The 22055-nt window shown below is 41.7% G+C and overlaps 1 protein-coding gene across 2 annotated transcripts in view; it reads left to right on the top strand.

Moving 5' to 3' along the window:
- The window catches only part of arhgap24 (Rho GTPase activating protein 24), a 465634-nt gene that overhangs the window by 222390 nt on the left and 221189 nt on the right, over positions 1-22055 (top strand). For both annotated transcript variants that reach the window (XM_073065242.1, XM_073065241.1), the window contains exon 3: positions 3465-3552. In XM_073065242.1, the coding sequence (XP_072921343.1) occupies positions 3465-3552 (88 nt within the window). The remainder of the gene's footprint in view (positions 1-3464; positions 3553-22055) is intronic.

Below are 22055 nucleotides of genomic sequence, written 5' to 3' on the forward strand. Positions count from 1 at the left end.
TTGATACTATTGTAGATTATCCAGAAATGGGTCATGACATCTAATCTATCAAACTGAAACATGCACTACTAATAGAAAGCCTGTCCCAGTGAACATTTTACAGGTATTGGGTCAAAAGGAATGCCCAGTGCAAATACTGTAATGCATCATGTAAACCAGTTGACCTTAATGTTAGCCAAGCTAAATTGGAAGAATATTTGCAGTGTTTATGCTTCAAAGTTGCATCCTGACACGTTGTTAGATATGTGTGACAAAGCACTCAAGGACATCTACGCTTGCTAAACAGAGTATGGCATATAAATTTGTATCAGACCAGATGCAGAGCCAAGATGGTGTTGTACTCTATGAAGAGCCAGTTCAGAAGGAACTGAACAAGCCAGAACAAAACTCTGTTATTTATGAAAGCCAACAAATGTGATTGGGCAGTGACTTTGGTGGTTGCGCCCAAGTTGGACAAATGTGGAGAGTACGATGTCAAGTAAATAAAATTATAGATGAGGAATAATATTTGCAACTGACCTCGCAAGACTTGTACATGAAGCTAGCAGGATCTGACATTGGGTCTGTCACATGTCTACCCACATTGGAATATTGAGACAAAGTTTATCAGCAGTACTTGGCCATTGTAATGCATTAGAGGCTCTAACCAGACTGAGAGTTATCCGATGGAAGACTCTGGTGAATAGAATTGTGCAAACAGTGGACCACTACTAGTGGACACAAGATGATCTATTAATTACCATGAAAATGGAGCTGGAAAACATTCTGATTTTTAGGTTGTTGGACCACAATGTGAAGTTGAAGGACAGCAGATGTGTAGTTTTCAAATGGAAAGTGGTGCACCTTTTATTTAATGCACCAATGCACTAAAGCCAGTAAACATCATTTTTAGGCTTTGTGCAGTATTATGTGCAATTCCCTCCTTATCTTGTGATGGTTCTCAGGTAACTTCACCACCTTGGGGGGAAAAAATGTAGAAGATGGAAATGGAATCAAGAGCAACCAAGTGCGCGAAAATGTAAGAAAATATTATTTAGGAAGTTCTTCTTATCCATTATGGTGTTGCACACAAATTAATGTTGGCACATGATATGAGAAGTCATTGTGGAAATGTGGTGATTATTCATCCCTTGGGTTAAGGTATCCAAATGCTATTGCTTGTTAGATTACTACAAATAGCACATACATTTAGGGATCAACTAAAAAGAAAGTACTTGGAATAATGTTAGGAATTAAGAAATCCCATCAGGTTTATCCTAGCAATAAATCATAAGCCAGTACCACCATTAGTAGGTTACAAATCAGTGTTACCACAGCAGTGAAATGCAGAGAGGGGCAGTTCTTCGCGTGACTATCCACATGTAGAAGTTCTGATCAGAATATCATTGTAAATGCTCTGTTACAATTCACAAGTGGACACAGCACAGATGGAAGTAAAAATGTGATCTATGTGTTTAATAGGTCAATGAGAATTTTCCAGTGATTGAGTCTGAGATCGCCCACAGGACCAAGAAGAGAGACCGTGAGCGGCTATTTGAAGGATGGATAGGATTTGACTAGTGCACAGAGAAAGAACTGAAATCTCAATTATGCCAATGAGTTGTCATTGTGAAGAGAGGTAGATCATCAGGTCATGCATAGATAATACTCCTATTGCCAGAGAATGAAAGCAATTGTTTGCATATAGATCCCATGTGGATAGTGACCTGGAATCATGAGAAAATGGACTATTTGCTAAAGCCAAAAAGCCCATCGCAGACCTTTTCAAAACGAACCTGTTGGCATGTAGATGAAACTCAGCATTAAACTATGGCTGGTCAATTCCTAGATGAGGCACAGAATGGCTCCTGATACTGTGAAAATCAAAATTTGCAGATGCTGGATATCTGGGGGTGGGGGTGGGACAAAAAAGTACTAAAAACATTCAGTGCATCAGGTAGCATCTATGAGAAGAGAAAGGGACTGTAGACATCTTCACAGGACAGAACCTGCTGAGTGATGCCAGTGCTTTCTGTCTATGTTTTGGTGTACACATCCGTAACTTCGGTGTCAAGTTCAAGCACATTTTCCTTTGAAAATTCAAGCAAAGCAGTGGAATCAAAATCATCAGTGTGACTGTAGATCGGAAAGAACCGTTTTATTAAATATTTTCTGCTGTCCTCCGCCAACACCTGCCCACCTCCCACCAGGTTCAGTTCACACATGTGGAACTTGGGAATGTTAGAAAAGGTTTCAAAAACATTTGATTAACATTGTAACAAAACACAAAGATCAAATGCTGTCTGCATGAACCAACTCAGAATGGTGAACCACTTGATTGTGAGAAATTCACTCTGAGTTAGATCTAAATTTAACAGCAAAATACACATATATAGAAAGGAAGATGACTGAAATAGGCTTATAATTTGTTCATTGAATGGAATTTAGATAATTTGCTTCTATCTTGTTGTGTTCTTAAAAGGGAACACCATAGAATAAGATTAAGTGTATCTTTAAGCATAATCATGTTCCCTCTGCATCTTGTGTGTTTGCATTGAGATGCTATTGAGCAATACCATAATTTGGTGTTTTTCATTCTCTCAACAGTGTAATGTTGCACAGACCTTCAGTCTGCTGAAGTTCGAAAAGGCTTGATATAGAAATGGTTTAAATAGCACAGAGTTTAGTGCAATGCTATTACAGTTCAGAGTTCCGTCCCAGCGTCCTCTGTGTCTCTGGAATGCATGTGCTTTCCCCAGGTCCCACAGTCCAAAGACCTACTGGGGAGGTTAATTGGTCATTGAATATTGCCCCCTGATGAAGTTAGAGTTAAATTGGGGTTGTCGGGGGTTGCTGAGTGGTGAGGCTTGATGGGCAGGAAGGGCCAAATCGGCACCATAGCTCTTAATAAATAAAAATAAGTAAGTATGCTGCCTCACAAATATAACCTCTGGATATGTGTGTGGTCTCACTGCATTAACAAAGGTATTACAGCATTCTCCACATTCTGTATATTGGAACTGGTTGACAGAGGTAAAGTTAAATACTTTGGTAAAGTTTGCAGGTAGAAGGTGTGAAAGGATGGGATGAGTCTCTTTCCCCGACTTGTTTGGCCAATTATGACCATCTGTTCAGATTGTTGGCCTTGTCTCCAGAGACCAATGTGACTGCATAGTTTTGTGTTGGAACCTCTTTGCTCATGAATTAACATCTGTGTTTCCTACGTGACAGCAGTTACCAAATTTCAACAGGTCTTTTTTGGCTATAAGACAATTTGGGAACCCCAAGAGTTTTGAAAGCTTTTAGTTTTATTTCTAAATTAATTAGGAAAACCCTTAATGTTGCTTGCAGTTCCTGATATTCAGAGAGTGTGACTAAGGGTAAGATTAATGAAAGTTTGCTTTACATATTGCTTTCTAATTTACCGTTCAGCTGTTGGTTCTGGTTCGACTTGTTCTCAAAACCTCTTTTGGTCTGTTTTTCAGGGAACTATTTTCTTGCCTGGAAATAATGTCACCGAACATTCATATAATGGAGATGAGTCAAGGAAATTCCTTTTTGAAATCGTTCCAGGTATGAAATATACTTCTAATTCTGATGAGCCTGCTACAAGGTTACCAAAGCTGAGCCAAGTTAATTTTCTTATGCACAAATGCCTATTTGCAGCATCATCACAGGCACATAACATTAGAGATACAACAATCAAATGTAAATTAAGCATAAATTATACAAAGAACAACACAAGTATAACAAAAATGTCTATTATCATACAAAATGATAACGGCGTTGCTTCAATAAGGTAGTGATTAGGGGTGTGCATGCTGGTTCAGGAACTAAATGATCGAAGGAAGTAACTGTATTTGAGCCTGCTCTTGGCCAGAACAAGTTCACTTCATTTCCAAGAAAATGCTTCTGTCATTTCTAGGTTGAACAAAAAAGGTGAGATTTTCGGTTCATTGAGAAAGGTAATGTAAACTTGGCTCAACTAGATGAATAATATGTAGATTATAACCAAAAAGGAAAGAAATATTTTGAAATGCATGGCATCTTGACCAGTACAAACAGCTGTAATAGAATCCATTACCAAATTGTAGTTAGCATATCTGCAGTGACATTTAATTAATTTCAATGTCCAAAGGTAAGAGTTCACACACTCAACCTTCCTCACGCACTGATGGCTGTTTCAATACAGCAATGAATGGGATAAAAGTATTTTATTCAGATCTCTGTGAGGAATGCATCCATAAAAGAGATGCTGATTTTATTTTGAACAATTAATTCACACTTGGGTTAATTTCAAGACCTTCTGTGTTATCTCAGGCTGAATTGTGGTGGTGTGACAGTCAAGCGCCCAAGGGCTGATAACGTCCACTTTCTGGTCATCACAATGTGTTCCGAAAAGGCGATTAACATATCTGTCACTTCAGTAGGGCAAGTTGTGCTGACCACCCTCTGTTATATCACATGAATGCAGCCTAGATGGCCACAGGAAATATGAAGCAAACAATGTAGATTACACAACAGTTTCAGAATTTAAAGATTAAGCAATGTCCTCACCTGACCTTGTATAACTGATGCCATCACTTGACTTTTTAGCAAGGAGCTCCCAGCGATACATTAGATAAATAATCTACCATTTCCATCTTTGTTTCTATTTGTTGGTGGTACTTGCAATTGCTTCAACTTTCAAAAATCTTCAAATGCTGAAGGAATCTATAATCACAGTTTCTCCCAGACTTGGTTATGTCAGTAGGCATTGCCGTAGGGTAAAAAATAAGGGTTTGAAAAGAAGATGTACAGAGTTACTCAAGGTGCTGGTAAAGAAACAGAGGGGAGAGGAGGAAGATTGCAGCAGGTTGCCTGGGGAGTAATTCTCCTGCATGAGTCTCAGTGGGAGATGCTGTTCTTCACTCGGGTAGCTCTTATTGAAATCTTTCACCTACTGCAGCCAAAACTGCAACTTCAAAGCAGGGCACACAGCACATTGAGTTCCATATGTCAACTCTAGCAGATATGAGAAGTGAGAGGGGTTCTACTTCTTCAATATCCAGCTTGTACTTGACTGATGTACTTTGAAATTTAGATAAATAACTAAAATTATCACCAGATTTAGTCACTGGAAAATCTTTAAGGGAAATGAATTATAAAGATAATGAACTTCCTCATAATGTAATGAAATTTCAGAGTTCAAATTTATCAAAGCACATATATGTCACCATATACTACCCTAAGATTCATTTACTTGCAAGCGTTCATAGTAACTAGAAAGAAACACAATAGAATCAGTAAAAAAAACACAAATGACTGACAGCCAGTGTGCAAAAAACAATGAACTGCAAATACAAAAGAAAAGGAAATAATAATAATAATTAATTAAGCAATAAATATAAAGAACATGAGTTCCAGGGTCCATGAAAGTGAGACCATAGATTGTGGAATCAATTCAGTGTTGAGGTGATGCCCTCTGGTTCAAGACCCTGATGGATGAGGGGGTAAGAATTGTTCCTGAACATGGTGGAGTGGAACTTCATACTCTTGTATTTCCTTCCTGATGGCAGAAGCGAAAAGAGAGCATGACCTGGATGGTGGGGATCGTTGATGATGGATCAAAGTTCAAAATAAATTTATTATCAAAGTACATATATGTCACTGTATACAACCCAGAGATTCATTTTCTTGTGGGCATACACAGTAAGTCCAAGAAACACAACAGAATCAATGAAAGACTGCGCCCAACAGGACGGACAAACAACCAATGTGCAAAAGACAACAAACTGCAAATAAAAAAATAATAATAGCAGTAAATAAATAAACAATAAATATTGAGGACATAAGATGAAGTGTCCTTGAAAGTGACTGCATAGGTTGTGGCAGCAGTTCAGTGATGTTCAGGGCAAGGAAGCTAAGTGAAGTTATCCCCTCTGGTTCAAGGGCCCGATTGTTGATATTAAATAACTGTTTCTGAACCTGGTGGTGTGGGTCCTGAGGCTCCTCTACCGCCTTCCTGATGGCAGTAGTGAGAAGAGAGCATGGCCTGGGTTGTGGGGGTCCTTGACGATGGATGCTGCTTTCTTACGACAGCATTTCTTGTAGATGTGCTCAGTGGTGGGGAGGGCTTTACTCATGATGGACTGGGCCACTTGGCCAGCCAGATTTTCAGTCTCCCTCCTATACGCTGACTTCTCACAACCTTTGCTTTGACCAACGACAGTAGTGTTGTCAGCAAACCTAAAAATGGCATTGGAGCTGTCATAAGTCTCACAGCCTCCCAGACAGAAGTACAAAGTGAATATAGCTGGGGGCTAAGTATACAACTTTGTTCATTAGATAAGAATTATGCTTTCCTTTTTGTTGTTGTATTTTCTGGAAGATCTTTATCCTGTGTGCTTCCAAAGGAGTTCAGTGAAAAAGAAGAACTAATAGTGATAAACAGATAATCTAAAAATACTTTCCTGAATGCTTAAGTGGTTGAGTTGTCACGAAATGATACAATTAGCATATTGTGGGGAAGTGGCTGGGAGAACAGAGCACGCAGTGGAAACAGTGAAGCCCTGCAAGCTTCAGCTGACGTCAAGGAGGAAGGAGCATTATGTGCCAGGGGGTTCATGTGCAAGAAATGGGTTTTGCCTCTAATAAGCAGCTTGTGGCTGAAAGGTTGAATACCATCAGTTTTACCATTCTCTTTATGCTGGCGGGGATGTAGTTCTGCACAATCCATGCCGAGAATTCTTCAGCGGGTTCGTCGTCTCTGGTGAATGTGTTGCTTTGGATGCTATTTTCTGTGTTCCATTCGGCTCCTTCTGTGTTTCTTATCTTCCTCTCCTAATTCATCTAGCATGTTAAAGCAGGCTTACCCAGCCGGATGGTTCTCTTCTGTATCACTGCTGCCATTACAGTACATATTGTTAATATAAGCTTTAAAAGGGATCCAAGCACACCTACATTTTCTGAAGTTGGTATCAAAGAAGATTTGTCCCTCCCATCTAACTTGCCCCACCACCACCAGAAATAGCATTAATATAAAATAATATGTATTTCTTTTTATGTATTTTTAGCCTGGAGACCAATACATTGGCTCAATACATCCACCAAGGCAGTTAAACACCACCAGCCTCCACTTTAAACCCATCAACACATCAATTGCGGAAACCTTGAACAAGCTGCACAGGCTGCAGTTAACACACACATGAGATTTGGTGAGAGTAGGAGAGGAGTTAGGGAATGCTGCGTTCATCAGAGCCCAGCTGCAATGTGGTTTTTACTCTGTTAGTCACACACTTTGAGAGCCATGACAAACTCTGAGCCCAGAAAAGCTAAGCTTTATTAACATTCAGAAGCTGTGGTCTAATCAAGCTAATCAGACCCCAACTATATTTAAAGCAATGGGTTCAAAATAGACACTTGATTTCAGTCTTGTCTTTGAATTCATATTAACCTTTCTATTTAAGGATTACCATCATTACCTTAGAATCCAGCTGCCCCCTCCTCGCCCTTTCACTTAACATGTGTTCTACCTTTCCTGTATGTCCAGTTCTGATTAAAGTAAGTGAGACCTGGAGATCAAAATGGCTTGAACCACGTGTGAATTACTGAGAACAGACCTTTGAAACCACACACATCTACTGATCGCCTTCTGTCAACACCATGTACACACTCTTTTGAAAGTGCATTTATTTTTACATACAGAAGACCAGTAGATATAGGAGCAGAATTAGGCCAATTGGCCCATCAAGTCTGCTCTACTATTTCACCATGGCTGATCCAATTTTCCTCTCAGCCTCTCGCCCTCTCCCCATATCCTTTCATGCCCTGACTAATCAAGAATCCATCAAACTCTACCTTAAATATACCCAATGACTTGGCCTCCACAGCCTCCTGTGGCAATGAATTCCACAGATTCACCACCCTCTGGCTAAAGAAATTCCTCCTCAGCCCCATTTTAAATCGATGTCCCTCTATTCTGAGGCTGTATCCTCTAGTCTTAGTCCCTACGACCATGGAAAACATACTCTCCAAATCTCCAAAATTTATCGAGACCTTTCAACATTCAATAGGTTGCAATGAGAACTTCCCCCTCCCCATTCTTCTGAATTCCAGTGAGTACAGGCCCAGATCCATCAAACACTCCTTTCAATCCTCGTTAATACCATGAAGTGCTCAGCTGTAGCAATTTGAGGAATTAATTTCTACCCGAGCATTGACCTCTTCAGTAGAGAGCATGGAGAAATGTATAGGACTGATATGACATGGGCAAATTAAGCAGTGTTACCAAGATCTTCCAAAATGACCAAGATTTTTTATACTTTTAGTTAGAAATCAATGGCTTACACAGCACAGGTTGTCATTTTGCTTAAGATGCTTTGAAAATTCTAGGAGTTGGCAATGGACACCAGTAATCAGCCATGAGTGCTCAGATTAATCAAAATGTTAAGTTTATTGGATAGTTCCTGTTGTAATGACATTGTGTTTGCTGAGCACAAAGTTCTAAACTCAAACGAAGATCTTAAGCCCAAACGGTTATAAATACTGCTTTCATGAATACTCTCACTAAAAGAGATTATACTGCAACTACCCAATCTTCAAAAACTAGTTTACTTTCCTGTTTGTTCTCCAGGATCAGTTTAGCTGCCAATACCTGGTACTATTTGAGTGGTGAGCCCCCTCTCCCTACCAAGAAGATACATCCAACTACAAAGTAGTTCAAAACATAGTTCATTTATTTTCAGTGAAACATTTTCAAATCCAAAGAAAATTCTTAAAACACATTTAAAACTCAGAAGGTTTTCATTTTAAACATTACTAAATTCTCACAGAGGACGTCTATCTTATAAAACATTTCCAAATTACAAACCATTTCTAAAACACAAAGATTTTCTGAAACACAAAACATTAAGCACGAAGTATCTCAAGCATAAAGGATTTCCAAAGCACAGATACAATACCTATAAACCAGTGGCATCCAACCTCTTTTCAGCCATGGGCCTCTACCATTAACCGAGGGATCCATGGACGCCAGATTGGGAACCCCTGCTATAAACTAAAAAGACATACCAAAGGTTGCAGATGAGCTACTCATCTGTCGCAGAAACTAAAGCTGGAGGAATAGATTCTCGTTCGCCTCATGCTTCCTTCATTTTTCTTCTTGATGTCTCTAACCCCACTCCTAATAAGCCTGAACTGCTGTCTACATTTATACAATTTCTCTTCCACGTGGGTGACGTCACACACATATGATGTTTCCTCAGATATTCCTTTAAAATAAATGATCTAAAAGCATGTTTGAAGACATGTACCTCAACAAAGTATGTAAATACTATGAAGCTAACTTTAGAACATTAAACCTTCCAACTATAAACCCATTTGTTATTTGATATGGTAACTGATATGATTCATCTATGTGGCAAGATTCCTTGAACTAAAGTCAGCTTGTCTGTTTGAAACTACCCAAATTAAATAACTCATTGTCTTATTCTGCAGCTCTTGGGCAATAAAGCAGGTGTAATGAGCTAGCTGACCATTTACATTCTAAGAACTGAACACTGACTTTATTTATGACCGGAAACTAAACAGCTTAGTTAGAAGTTTACGTACATCTATTTTTGATCATACGAGTGGCAGATTCTGTGTTTTTATTAAGTAAGCTTAGCAAACATGAGACGTCCTCTCCCAGGACAGTGAATATCCACCTCACTGTAAAGAACAGTAAGGCTTGCAAAGAATAATGTTACCAGTTCAATTTTTTTGGGACAAACCCTAGGATCATTTCTGGTTTATTTATGATGTGGCAAAAATAAGTTTGCAATTTTTTAGGAGGTGTACCTTCTGTGACCATAAAACATCATCTGATGCCTCGGTGGAGTTTTGCTGCAATGTGCTGCATTTTCATTCATGGTTAGCCTGCAATGGCTGCTGTCTGTACTTGTCAGTCATCTATCAGAAAGCCACATGTGATTTCTTACTGCTGCTGTGGATTAGTATGTAGAAGTGAGATGGGAATAATTGAAAGCTGCTTGAAACATTTTGATTTAAAACCGAAAGTGCTTATCGATTGTCAGTGAAATACTCCACTGCGGCAGCAAAGCAGTGAAAATGTCAAAGATAGTTAGGAAGCCCAATGAATAACTACAAAAGTGATAAAGGAACAATCTCACATGTCTTGTTCCCTAACAGCCTTGTGCTAGCTGAGATTCAACATGAAGGCATTGAAGAGCGTCTGGGCTGGATCTAGAGAAGGTATAATGATGACACTAGGTACTTGAGATGGGGAGAGTTCTTCAGCCTGAACAAATAGCCCAAAATATTTTTTTTATATTAGTTACGTTTGGTTCTTATGATTGTCACGAGCCATGTTTCATCATGCAGAGTGTGATGGTTGTGGTAACAGGAATTTAGCGAACAATTGTAATTCATACACAATGTAATTGGGCTCCACTTAAATTGGAAGTAAATCAAGATTATTTGGAGATGCTCAGCATCCCTCAAACTTCAGTTCTTTGTAGCGATGGGACCTGCTCCTGGGGCTCACTGACTGGCCATTTTGCAATATCCCAAGGCTGCAGCAGAGAGGACAAGAGGACCTGCAGGTTTTGTGGCCCTGGAAATGAGCCGATTCTATGCCAGTGCCCACCGACTGTTGCATTGTGGGAGAAAACAGAATATCAGGAACAGCATATCAGTTGTCGGAGGGCTCTGCACTCAGTGAACCGTGCTGTCTCTTTTTCTCTTTCTCTCATTAGTGGAGAAAGTCAGAGAACTCGGGGGGGGGGGTGGGGGGGAGTTTAACACTTTACAGACTTTAACACCCTAAATCAGCGAGTGTTTTTTATCTTAGTGTCCCCTCCCACTGTGAGACGCCTCTCTGTCCCTTTGTTAGGGAGTGAGAGAGCCTGTGGCATGTTGAATTGTCAGGTGAACGATTCGTTTTTGTTGTACTGCAGAACATGGTCTCTCTTGGGAGGTGGGGGGCTTTGTTATTGCTCGCTTGGTGGGTGGAGGGGCCCCTAATGCTTTTTTATTGAAATAAGGGTCAATGTTTTGCTGCTCTACGTGCATGGGTGGGAGAGTAGGGGGCTTTGGGGTTCTAACATTCATTCTTTGGGGCACTCTTCTGTTTCCTTGGATGTCTGCGAAGAACAAGAATTTCAGGTTGTAGATTGTATATGTCCTCTGACATTAAATGGAACTATTGAACTATTGAGAAAGAAACAAATGACACTAGGCCAATAACGCTATGTCATTATGCCTTATTTCCCATCTACATTAACCTGGGGGTGAGGAAATATATCCAGTGCTTCTTCCTACGCATTGGTCCAATAATTTTGCAGCTGACGATCAAGAGGAACCCGTGTGCAAGGCAGATTGGTTTTTTGTTATGCATTCTTGGAAGGTGTGGCTTGTTCACTGGTTTTTATTGGCTGAGAGTCCAAACTATTGTAATTGGTACCTATTCCCCAGCCAGTTGTATATGTAGCTCACCCTGCAGGACAAAATGGGGATGCCTCTGTTCCGTTGATTCTGAGCTCATTTTGAAAGCGAAATTTGAGAATTTTGAGGCTGTGCTTCCCTGTTGACGGACTTTATGTTGGCAATAGCCTTGTGATAGGTTTCAAAGTTATTTAAGTAGCCATTTCCTTCAGCTGTCAAAGCCATTTAAGTCCAGCTGTCAGTGTCAGTTCTATTCCACAGCATTGTGTAGTGCATTTGAATCTTATGGTATTTTGATTATGTCTGCCTCCTGTATTATGATCCCTCGGAACCCTTGACTGTGTGTACTTGAGGCTTTGTCAGAATGAACTGGAGTCTTTCTGAGGCTGTTTGGATGACTCTAACCAATGCAAAAAATGTTACTGATCAAACCATCGTATCATGTACTTGGGTGGGAACTTCAAAGAAAAATTAAGGAGCCCCATGCAGTATTTTCAAGGCTATAATTCCAACAACAATGAACTACCAATTAAAACGTTAAAATGTTCAATTAACATTGAACTCAGAAAAGTATAGCTCTTGGGCCAATGATGTTTTGCCAACCTTTAAACCTACTTCAAGATCAATCTAACTTTTCCCTCACCCATAGACCTTCACTTTTCTTTCATCCATGTGCCTGTCAAAGAGTATCTTACATGTCCTTAATATATCTGCTTCTATTGCCATCCCGTCCAACACTCACTGAGTAAAAAAAATCTACACCTGCTACCACCTCTACACTTCCCTCCAATCACCTTCAAATGATGCCCTCCTGTATTAACCATTTCCATCCTGGGAAATAGTCGCTGGCTCTATGCCTCTCATCAGATATACCTCTATCAAGTCACTTCTCTTCTTCCTTCACTCGAAAGAAAAAAATTGCTGGCTCTCTGAACCTTCATAAGACATGCCCTTTAATCCAGGCAACATCCTTGTAAATCTCCACTGTACCCTCTTTAAAGCTTCCACATCCTTCATGTATTGAGGTGAGAAGAACTGAATACTTCAACATTACAATATGGAATACCACAGTACTCCAAGCCTGGTCTAACCAGAGTTTCACAGAGCTGCAATATTACATCACGGCTCTTGAACTCAATCCCCAACTAACGAGGGCCACCTTAGCCTATCAGCTTGCACAACTTTGAGAGATCAGTGGCTTGGATAAAGCATTTAGCTTCTTTGATGGATGGGTATCTGACTCGTTTAGGAGCCAGTGAAGTTTGCAGTAAACCGAAGTGTTGGTTTCGAAGTGATAGAGCTGGAGGGGTGGATTAAAGGAAGAGGGGTACCAGTGAAGCTTGCAGTAAACCGAAGTGTTGGTTTCGAAGTGATAGAGCTGGAGGGGTGGATTAAAGGAAGAGGGGTACCAGTGAAGCTTGCAGTAAACCGAAGTGTTGGTTTCGAAGTGATAGAGCTGGAGGGGTGGATTAAAGGAAGAGGGGTACCAGTGAAGCTTGCAGTAAACCGAAGTGTTGGTTTCGAAGTGATAGAGCTGGAGGGGTGGATTAAAGGAAGAGGGGTACCAGTGAAGCTTGCAGTAAACCGAAGTGTTGGTTTCGAAGTGATAGAGCTGGAGGGGTGGATTAAAGGAAGAGGGGTACCAGTGAAGCTTGCAATAAACCGAAGTGTTGGTTTCGAAGTGATAGAGCTGGAGGGGTGGATTAAAGGAAGAGGGGTACCAGTGAAGCTTGCAGTAAACCGAAGTGTTGGTTTCGAAGTGATAGAGCTGGAGGGGTTAAAGGAAGAGGGGTACCAGTGAAGCTTGCAGTAAACCGAAGTGTTGGTTTCGAAGTGATAGAGCTGGAGGGGTGGATTAAAGGAAGAGGGGTACCAGTGAAGCTTGCAGTAAACCGAAGTGTTGGTTTCGAAGTGATAGAGCTGGAGGGGTGGATTAAAGGAAGAGGGGTACCAGTGAAGCTTGCAGTAAACCGAAGTGTTGGTTTCGAAGTGATAGAGCTGGAGGGGTGGATTAAAGGAAGAGGGGTACCAGTGAAGCTTGCAGTAAACCGAAGTGTTGGTTTCGAAGTGATAGAGCTGGAGGGGTGGATTAAAGGAAGAGGGGTACCAGTGAAGCTTGCAGTAAACCGAAGTGTTGGTTTCGAAGTGATAGAGCTGGAGGGGTGGATTAAAGGAAGAGGGGTACCAGTGAAGCTTGCAGTAAACCGAAGTGTTGGTTTCGAAGTGATAGAGCTGGAGGGGTGGATTAAAGGAAGAGGGGTACCAGTGAAGCTTGCAGTAAACCGAAGTGTTGGTTTCGAAGTGATAGAGCTGGAGGGGTGGATTAAAGGAAGAGGGGTACCAGTGAAGCTTGCAGTAAACCGAAGTGTTGGTTTCGAAGTGATAGAGCTGGAGGGGTGGATTAAAGGAAGAGGGGTACCAGTGAAGCTTGCAGTAAACCGAAGTGTTGGTTTCGAAGTGATAGAGCTGGAGGGGTGGATTAAAGGAAGAGGGGTACCAGTGAAGCTTGCAGTAAACCGAAGTGTTGGTTTCGAAGTGATAGAGCTGGAGGGGTGGATTAAAGGAAGAGGGGTACCAGTGAAGCTTGCAGTAAACCGAAGTGTTGGTTTCGAAGTGATAGAGCTGGAGGGGTGGATTAAAGGAAGAGGGGTACCAGTGAAGCTTGCAGTAAACCGAAGTGTTGGTTTCAAAGTGATAGAGCTGGAGGGGTAACGTTACTTGTCAGGGAGCATGTCATAGCAGTGGTCAGACAAAGCAGGCCGCAGAGCTTGTCTGCTGAGGCTATATGGGTGGAACCGAAACTCTGCCCCAGGATACTGACGGGCTTTTACCGCTGTATCGTTGAGAGCATACTCACCAACTGCATCTCAGTGTGGTATGGCAGTTGTCCCGTATCGGACCGAAAAGCACTCCAGTGTGTGGGGGAAACTGCCCAGTGGATTATCAGCACCCAATTACCCACCATTGAGAACATCTACCATAAACGCTGCCTGGGCAGGGCGAAAAGCATTATCAAGGATGCATCTCACCCTAACCATGGACTTTTTACTCTCCTCCCATCCGGTAGGTGCTACAGGAGCATCCGCTCCCGCACCAGCAGGCTCAGGAAGCGCTTCTTCCCTGAGGCTGTGAACCTGCTGAACCTCACATCACAGTGCTAAGCAGTATTGCACCCACATTGTACTGTCTCAGTACTTTTATATTTGTGTGCTGTAGCACTTACTTTTTATTCGCAGTTATTTTGTAAATAACACTATTCTTTGCACTTCTGGTTAGATGCTAACTGCATTTCATTGGCTTTGTATCTGTACTCGGCACAACAACAATAAAGTTGAATCTAATCTAATCTAATAAGGAAGGTATGATCATGTTAACAGGGCTATGTTAGAGGCCACCCAACAGTCCGTGGGATTTAGAGGAGCAAATTTGTAGAGAGATCGCAGATTGTTGCACGAAGCATGAGGTTGTGATAGTAGATGATTTTAACTTTCCACATATTGACTGGGACTCCCATTTTGTAAAGGGGCTGGATGGGATAGAGTTTGCCAAATGTGTTCAGGAAAGTTTCCTTATAGGTTCCACCTGGAGCGAGTGTGACATTGGATCTCCTGTTAGGGAATGAACCAGTCTATTTTTTGGCAAAGGTGCAATTGTTAAATGTGAGGGCTTCAAAAGTGACATTTCGAGAGTCATATGTGTTCAGGAAAGTTTCCTTAATCAGTACATAGAGGTCCTAACTAGAGACGGTGTGATACTATGTCTCCTATTAGCGAATAAGGTAGGTTGTTTTCTGGCAAAGGTGTACTTGGTAAGTGGGAGGCCATGATAAGAATAAGATCTACATGAGCCAACTAGTAGATCCTGACCTGGAGGGCTTTTTACCCATTCTCAAAAACAGTCTTGCGACAACTGCGATTGCACTGCATGGGGAGTGAGATCATCCTGTGGACGGTGACACAGGACTCACAGCAGAAATGCAAGTGTGATGTGCACTGGGAAGTGTTCCAATAAATTTCCAGATAACGTGTGATGGTAACGTTCATCTTTTGCTCCAGAGCAAAATAGATTTTAAAATGCACAGTGCTGATTAAAATTAGTGTTGCAAATTTACTTTCAAGTCCCTTTGTTGGAAATCCTGGGAAATATCCTTTGGATTTGTCCAACATTAATATCTCTGTAAATTTTCTTATCCTTGTTGTGACATTGAGAAGCTCATGGCTCTCTCATACTTGTCTTCTCTCAAAAAGTTGTTGTAATTCCCTAAATGAAATTATTTTAACATGGCAGCTCCTGGAAAACCAGAGGTGGCATGGCTTTCAATCACTGTACTTGTATAAACAGGAGAAATCCAAGGCCACACACACAGAATGCTGTAGGGACTCAGCAGATCAGGCAGCATCTATGGAAATGAATAAATGTTTTGGGCTGAGACCCTTCTTCAGGACTGTTAAGGAAGGGGGAAGATGCCAGAATAAAAAGGTGGGCAGGCTAAAAAGTGCTAGGCAGATGAGAAAAGGTAAAGGGCCAAAGTGGGGAATAGAAGAAGAGAGGAGGGGGAGGTTTTTAAAAAAAAAATTACCGGATGGAGAAATCAATATTCATGCCATCAGGTTGAAGGCTATCTCGATGTTGTTCCTCCACCTGAGGGTGGCCACTTCTTGGCACAAGAGGAGGCCATGGAGTGACCAATTGTACCTGAATACTGTGTGTGTTCAGTGAAAGCTGAACGTGCTGTCGTGAGGAACGGGGTAGCTCAGATCTCTGACACGTTGAAGTGAGGCAATGCAGCCCAAGCAATATCTAGCAAAGTGCGTGCCAGCATTAGTCACTGACATAACCTTGGCATGTGAAGAGTGGAGACTGGGATTGAGACAGCAAATTAGACAGCATTGTTTGTACATGACCAATTTATTCAAGAGTAATGGTAGTGCCCCATTCAGCAATGACTGTCTGTCACTCCCAGTGGTGTCTACGGTTGTTGGTGGAGCTTGTCACTTGGAAGTGCATGCACTGAGCCTGAACATTCAGTGTGAGGTCACTCAACTTGTGACATCACATCCAGGCATGTGGAACCCTGCACAGCTATTTGTCCAGACTAACCTTTGATCATGCGACTGGGAGGTCTCCCTGCTTCCTGTAAGTAGAATCCGCATCAGGTTTAATATCACCGGCATGGGTCATGAAATTTGTTAACTTTATGGCAGCAGTACAATGCAATGCATAATAATACAGAAAATAATCTGAATTACAGTAAGTATAGTCGGCCCTCCTTATCCACGAGTTCCGCATCCGCGAATTCAACCAACCGCGAATCGCGAAAACCCGGAAGTGCTCTTCCAGCACTTGTTGTTCGAGCATGTACAGACTTTTTTTCTTGTCATTATTCCCTAAACAATGCAGTATAACAACTATTTTACTAGCATTTACATTGTATTAGGTATTATAAATAATCTAGAGATGATTTAAAGTATACGGGAGGATGTGCGTGGGTTACCGTGGATCAGGATCGAAAAAAATCAGAAGTTCTCTTACTAAGTAAGTCAGAACAGGTACATCCGGTATTATTTAGCGTCAGTTAGTCAAACGTTTGTTTTAGTATATAGTATACATTTTACCTTTCTATGCATATAAAACACTTAAGAACGTGTGTATCAGCGCTGGCTCAGGAACTTCTTCCCAAGTTCGATCCAGTGACAGACCGCGATCGAGTGCGCTCTCCGCCGTGCCGGGTTGATGTGGAGGATCAAAAACCCAAAAGCCAATATTTAAACCACTGCGTGGCTTAGTAATAATTGTAGCTTTCATTGGGGCAGGGCCTTTCACATGCTCCATTAAAATTGTTCCGATCGTTGACCAACTGTAGCCTAATGCTTTTCCAATGACCGATGGCGTTTCACCTCTTTCCGATCACTTTATTATTTCCTCTTTATTTTCAATCGCGATCGTGATTATTTTCGTGAACAGAAACACCGCGGATTCAGAGCTACGCTGGGTCCTAATGTCCATCGCACTGAGACACGTTAAATAAGGTCTGGGGTTCCGCTGGGTCCTAAGATCCACTGCATTGAGACAGGTTGAATAAGGGACTTGAGCATCCGCGAATTTTGGTATCCGCGGGTGGGGGGGGGGGGGGGGGGGGGGTCCCAGAACCAATCCCCCGTGGATAATGAGGGCCAACTGTATATATATGTGTATAATATTTAAACTAAATTAACAGTTAAATTAAATAAGTAGTGCAAAAACAGAAATAAAAGAAGTGAGGTAGTGTTCATGGGTTCTCCGTCCATGCAAAAATCAGATCGCCGAGGGAAAATAGCTGTTCCTGAATTGTTGAGTGTGTGCCTTCCTGTTTCTGTACCTCCTTCCTGATGGTATCAATGGGAAGAGAACATGCCCTGGCTGGAGAGGGTCGTTAATGGTGGAGGCCACCTTTGTAAGGCACTGCTCCTTGAAGATGTTTTGGATACTCCGAAGACTAGTGCCTGTGATGGAGCTGACTAAGTTTACAAATCTCTGCAGCTTACTTCAATTCTGTGCTGTAGTTCCCCACCTCCACAATACCAGACGGTGATGCAGCCAGTTCGAATGCTCTCCACAGTACATCTAGTTAACTTCAAGGTGCCCTTGAAACAGGTGACTCCTGCGAGAAACTCTGATGGTCACTGCAAGCATCAAGAAGTAAATGACACCTACCAGCCGCTCCTCCAAAATCTCCAGTGTAGCACTTGGAAGTGTCGGCACCCGTGCTCTCCCATGTTGCTCGGATGACAGCTCAGACTCACTTCCTCCATGAATGCGTAATGCACTACCCCTTCAACAAGTGGAGGCTGTCATCAGGAAGTCGGGATTCTGGACTGGTCCCACGTTAACGGTGGAGATGGTACAGATGTATTCTGCAGTCTTGGTTTGGGTCAACAGCGCAACATTGGACTTCAGGAAACCATTGAATACCCATTGTCAGGAGGTAAGAGACCACAGATGCTGGAATTTGGAGCTGCTGGGTCAGGCAGTAACTGTGGAGGGAAGTAAACAGTTGTTGTTTCAGGCTGATCATCCAGACCAGGGCTTCCCAACCTGCTTTATGCCATGGAGCCTTACCATTAATGGAGGGTTCCATGGATCCCAGGCTGGGAACCCCTAACTCTAGACCCATTTTCAGCAATTATCCAATTTTGCTTCCAAAGACATCAGGGTGTAAAGAAGGGTATTGATGTCATCCTCCAGCTCCTTGTTTGAAAGTGTATTTTAATTGCTGAAGGCATAGAATAAAGGTAAAAGTGATATGAGGAAAGTCTCTTCCATGCATCAACTGGCCAGGGGCTAGAATGCATTGCCAAGGATATGAGAGGCAGATTTAATCATGGCATTTCACAAGGAAACGGATTTGTATTGAGGGGGAAGAATTTATAGGATTGTGAAGAGAATGGGATAAGTTAGATGACTCCTGCAAAAGAACAATGTGGGTTCAGCAGACTGAATGGACTCCCTCAACTGCAAAGTGTCTGTGATTTCTCATTTAAAGTAATAACATTTCTATAATTGTGTTTCCAGCGGGAATTGAAAAGGAGCTTTCATGATGCTTTTTCTGATTCATCTGTATAAACACAACCTCAGAGATTACTGATGCGCTGTTATGATTGACAGAGCAGAGTACAGTGTCTTTCACAAAGCACAGTAATTTTAGCTAACTAATTATAAATACCTTAATGAAGCATGCCATAAATAGGTCAGCTGAGAAGTTTGTATTTATACCATGTGTTGGTTATTACCTTTCAGCTGTCTCTATTTCCCTGTTTGAGACCGTTGCAGTCTGATTCTGCTGCAACGTGACAGTCTTTAAACTAAAAATCCATAAAACTGTCCTCCTTTTAACAAAATTAATCCAAATCTATTACTGTTGCAGCTGGTTGAGCTTTGCCACTGTGACTTGAGTAATTCAGTTTGTTTTTTTTCTGGGGACGCAGACACTGTCCATCCATCAGGTTGAAGGGCACTCTGGCAGCAGGTCCTGCGGTTCCCCTGTTTCAGACATATATCCAATATCTCCTGCAATCTAATTCCAGTCAAGCCAGTTACCTGGGATTTCTATTTCTGTTGGATGCTTCTTGCATCAGATCCCTGCTTTGCATAATTGATTGACTTTGTAGTATGCTTCGCTAATCATTAAATATCATCCTCAACATTAAGCTAATGTTCTCAGTTTTGAGAGTAATCTTTGAATAAATGCCAAACTTGTTATCTGTGTACTGATCTCTTCACAGGTTTCTGCTGATTTCAAATGATTTGCTTATTCTGTGTTTTAGTATAGATTCAGCGTGCACTGTCTTTCTAACGGGAAATCAATAAAATTACTTCAATGGGTTTCAATATAGGTACATTTAATGTCAGAGAAATGTATACAATATACATCCTGAAATGCTTTTACTTCACAAACATCCACAAAAACAGAGGAGTGTCCCAAAGAATGAATGACAGTTAAATGTTAGAACTCCAAAGATTCCCACTCCCACCCCCACCAGCAAAAAAGCATCAGCACCCCCCACCTGAGCACTCAAGTGTGCAGCAAAGCATCAATAAAGAAACAGACTTGCAGTATCCTAAAGACTACTCATTCACCCGGTATTCAGCATACCCAGGGCTCACTCTCTCTCCCTAATAAGAGAAAAGAAGGTGTCCCCTTTTCACAGCAAGACGGGAGCGATAACAAAGCAACTCGCCGATTTATGGTGTTTAAAGTCTATTGTGTTATTTTTTCCAAGCTCTATGCCCAAAGAACTCAGGTCTCTGGGCACAGAGCCAGCAACCAGCTCGCTGCTTTCGATCTTCTGTCTCCCACAATGCACCAGGCGATGGCACCGACCTCAAGTCTGCCCGCCTCCAGAGCCACGAAAATCCGGCAACCTTAAGGCGTGCTAGTCTTCCAGGCCGCGTCTTTGGCATATCAAAAAGCGACTGGTCGTGAGGCCCCGAGAGGGGGTTCCATTTTCACAAAGAACCAAAGTCAGCGTGTACCTCCAGGTCAGGGTCTTCAAAAGATCCTTGAAAAGAAGAAAACAAAGATATTAAAGATGGAAATAGAGCTGTTTCCAAAGATGCAAGCAAAGGAGTCGCCGTCAGGTGCCATCGTCCTCCTAAGCTCCACCCTTTGAAGCTATGTTTGAGTAAAAATGGTCAGTTTCATATGTGCAACAAAGTGCAATGTGCATTGAGACGATAGGGTAAGACCAGCTACTGAGTCTGAGGAATTGCTGCGCTGTTGGAAATTTGGTGCAGGATTTAAGTTGAAGCAAATCTACGCAGATAAATGTCAAATATCCCATAGGAGTACCTTAAAAGGAGCAGTTGCATTCTCAGTGTCATATTCTCAGTTGCATTCTCAGTGTCATATTCTCAGTTGCATTCTCAGTGTCATATTCTCAGTTGCGTTCTCAGTGTCATATTCTCAGTTGCATTCTCAGTGTCATATTCTCAGTTGCATTCTCAGTGTCATATTCTCAGTTATGTATCTTCACTTCAGTAGTATCCTTACTAAAAACATTGACTGGTCAACACCTCAGTGTTGTTTATTACGTATTACCCAGGTAACCACTGTGATCAGACCTCAGCAGTACTTAATTAGCGGTTATAAAAGGTGCAATGGAATTATTACTGCTGGTGCATCTGGAGTTACATTTAATATGCAAAAATCATTCTATTATTTATGGGGGCAGGGTGTGTACACTCTGATGCAAACCACTGGTATATGAAATAAACTAGGATTGTCTGTGGCATTGTCGGTGGGAGGAAACATGCTGCCCACCTGCCAAAGGTGAGATCAATGGTAGAGTAAAGAGATTGCCAAAGGTGGCAATGTCATGGACAAGACCCTTCATGATGATACAAGTTATATGAAAAAAATAGAAGTAGATGTCTTCCAGTGAATTACACATGAATTTTAAAAAAACTTCAAAGGCAGCTACCAAGCCAAAGGAAGAAATATTAGGAAGGTTGACAAAGGCAAGTTATAAAAACTCAGCAAAGTGGAGAAGGGATTTTCATTGTGTGAAGCTGAGGAGCCATTGGAAGGGGTACAAGTTATAAAAACTCAGCAAAGTGGAGAAGGGATTTTCATTGTGTGAAGCTGAGGAGCCATTGGAAGGGGTACAAGTTATAAAAACTCAGCAAAGTGGAGAAGGGACTTTCATTGTGTGAAGCTGAGGAGCCATTGGAAGGGGTACAAGTTATAAAAACTCAGCAAAGTGGAGAAGGGATTTTCATTGTGTGAAGCTGAGGAGCCATTGGAAGGGGTACAAGTTATAAAAACTCAGCAAAGTGGAGAAGGGATTTTCATTGTGTGAAGCTGAGGAGCCATTGGAAGGGGTACAAGTTATAAAAACTCAGCAAAGTGGAGAAGGGATTTTCATTGTGTGAAGCTGAGGAGCCATTGGAAGGGGTACAAGTTATAAAAACAGCAAAGTGGAGAAGGGATTTTCATTGTGTGAAGCTGAGGAGCCATTGGAAGGGGTACAAGTTATAAAAACTCAGCAAAGTGGAGAAGGGATTTTCATTGTGTGAAGCTGAGGAGCCATTGGAAGGGGTACAAGTTATAAAAACTCAGCAAAGTGGAGAAGGGATTTTCATTGTGTGAAGCTGAGGAGCCATTGGAAGGGGTA

The sequence above is a fragment of the Hemitrygon akajei genome, chromosome 13 (assembly GCF_048418815.1).
Source record: "Hemitrygon akajei chromosome 13, sHemAka1.3, whole genome shotgun sequence".
Classification (NCBI taxonomy): Eukaryota; Metazoa; Chordata; class Chondrichthyes; order Myliobatiformes; family Dasyatidae; genus Hemitrygon; species Hemitrygon akajei.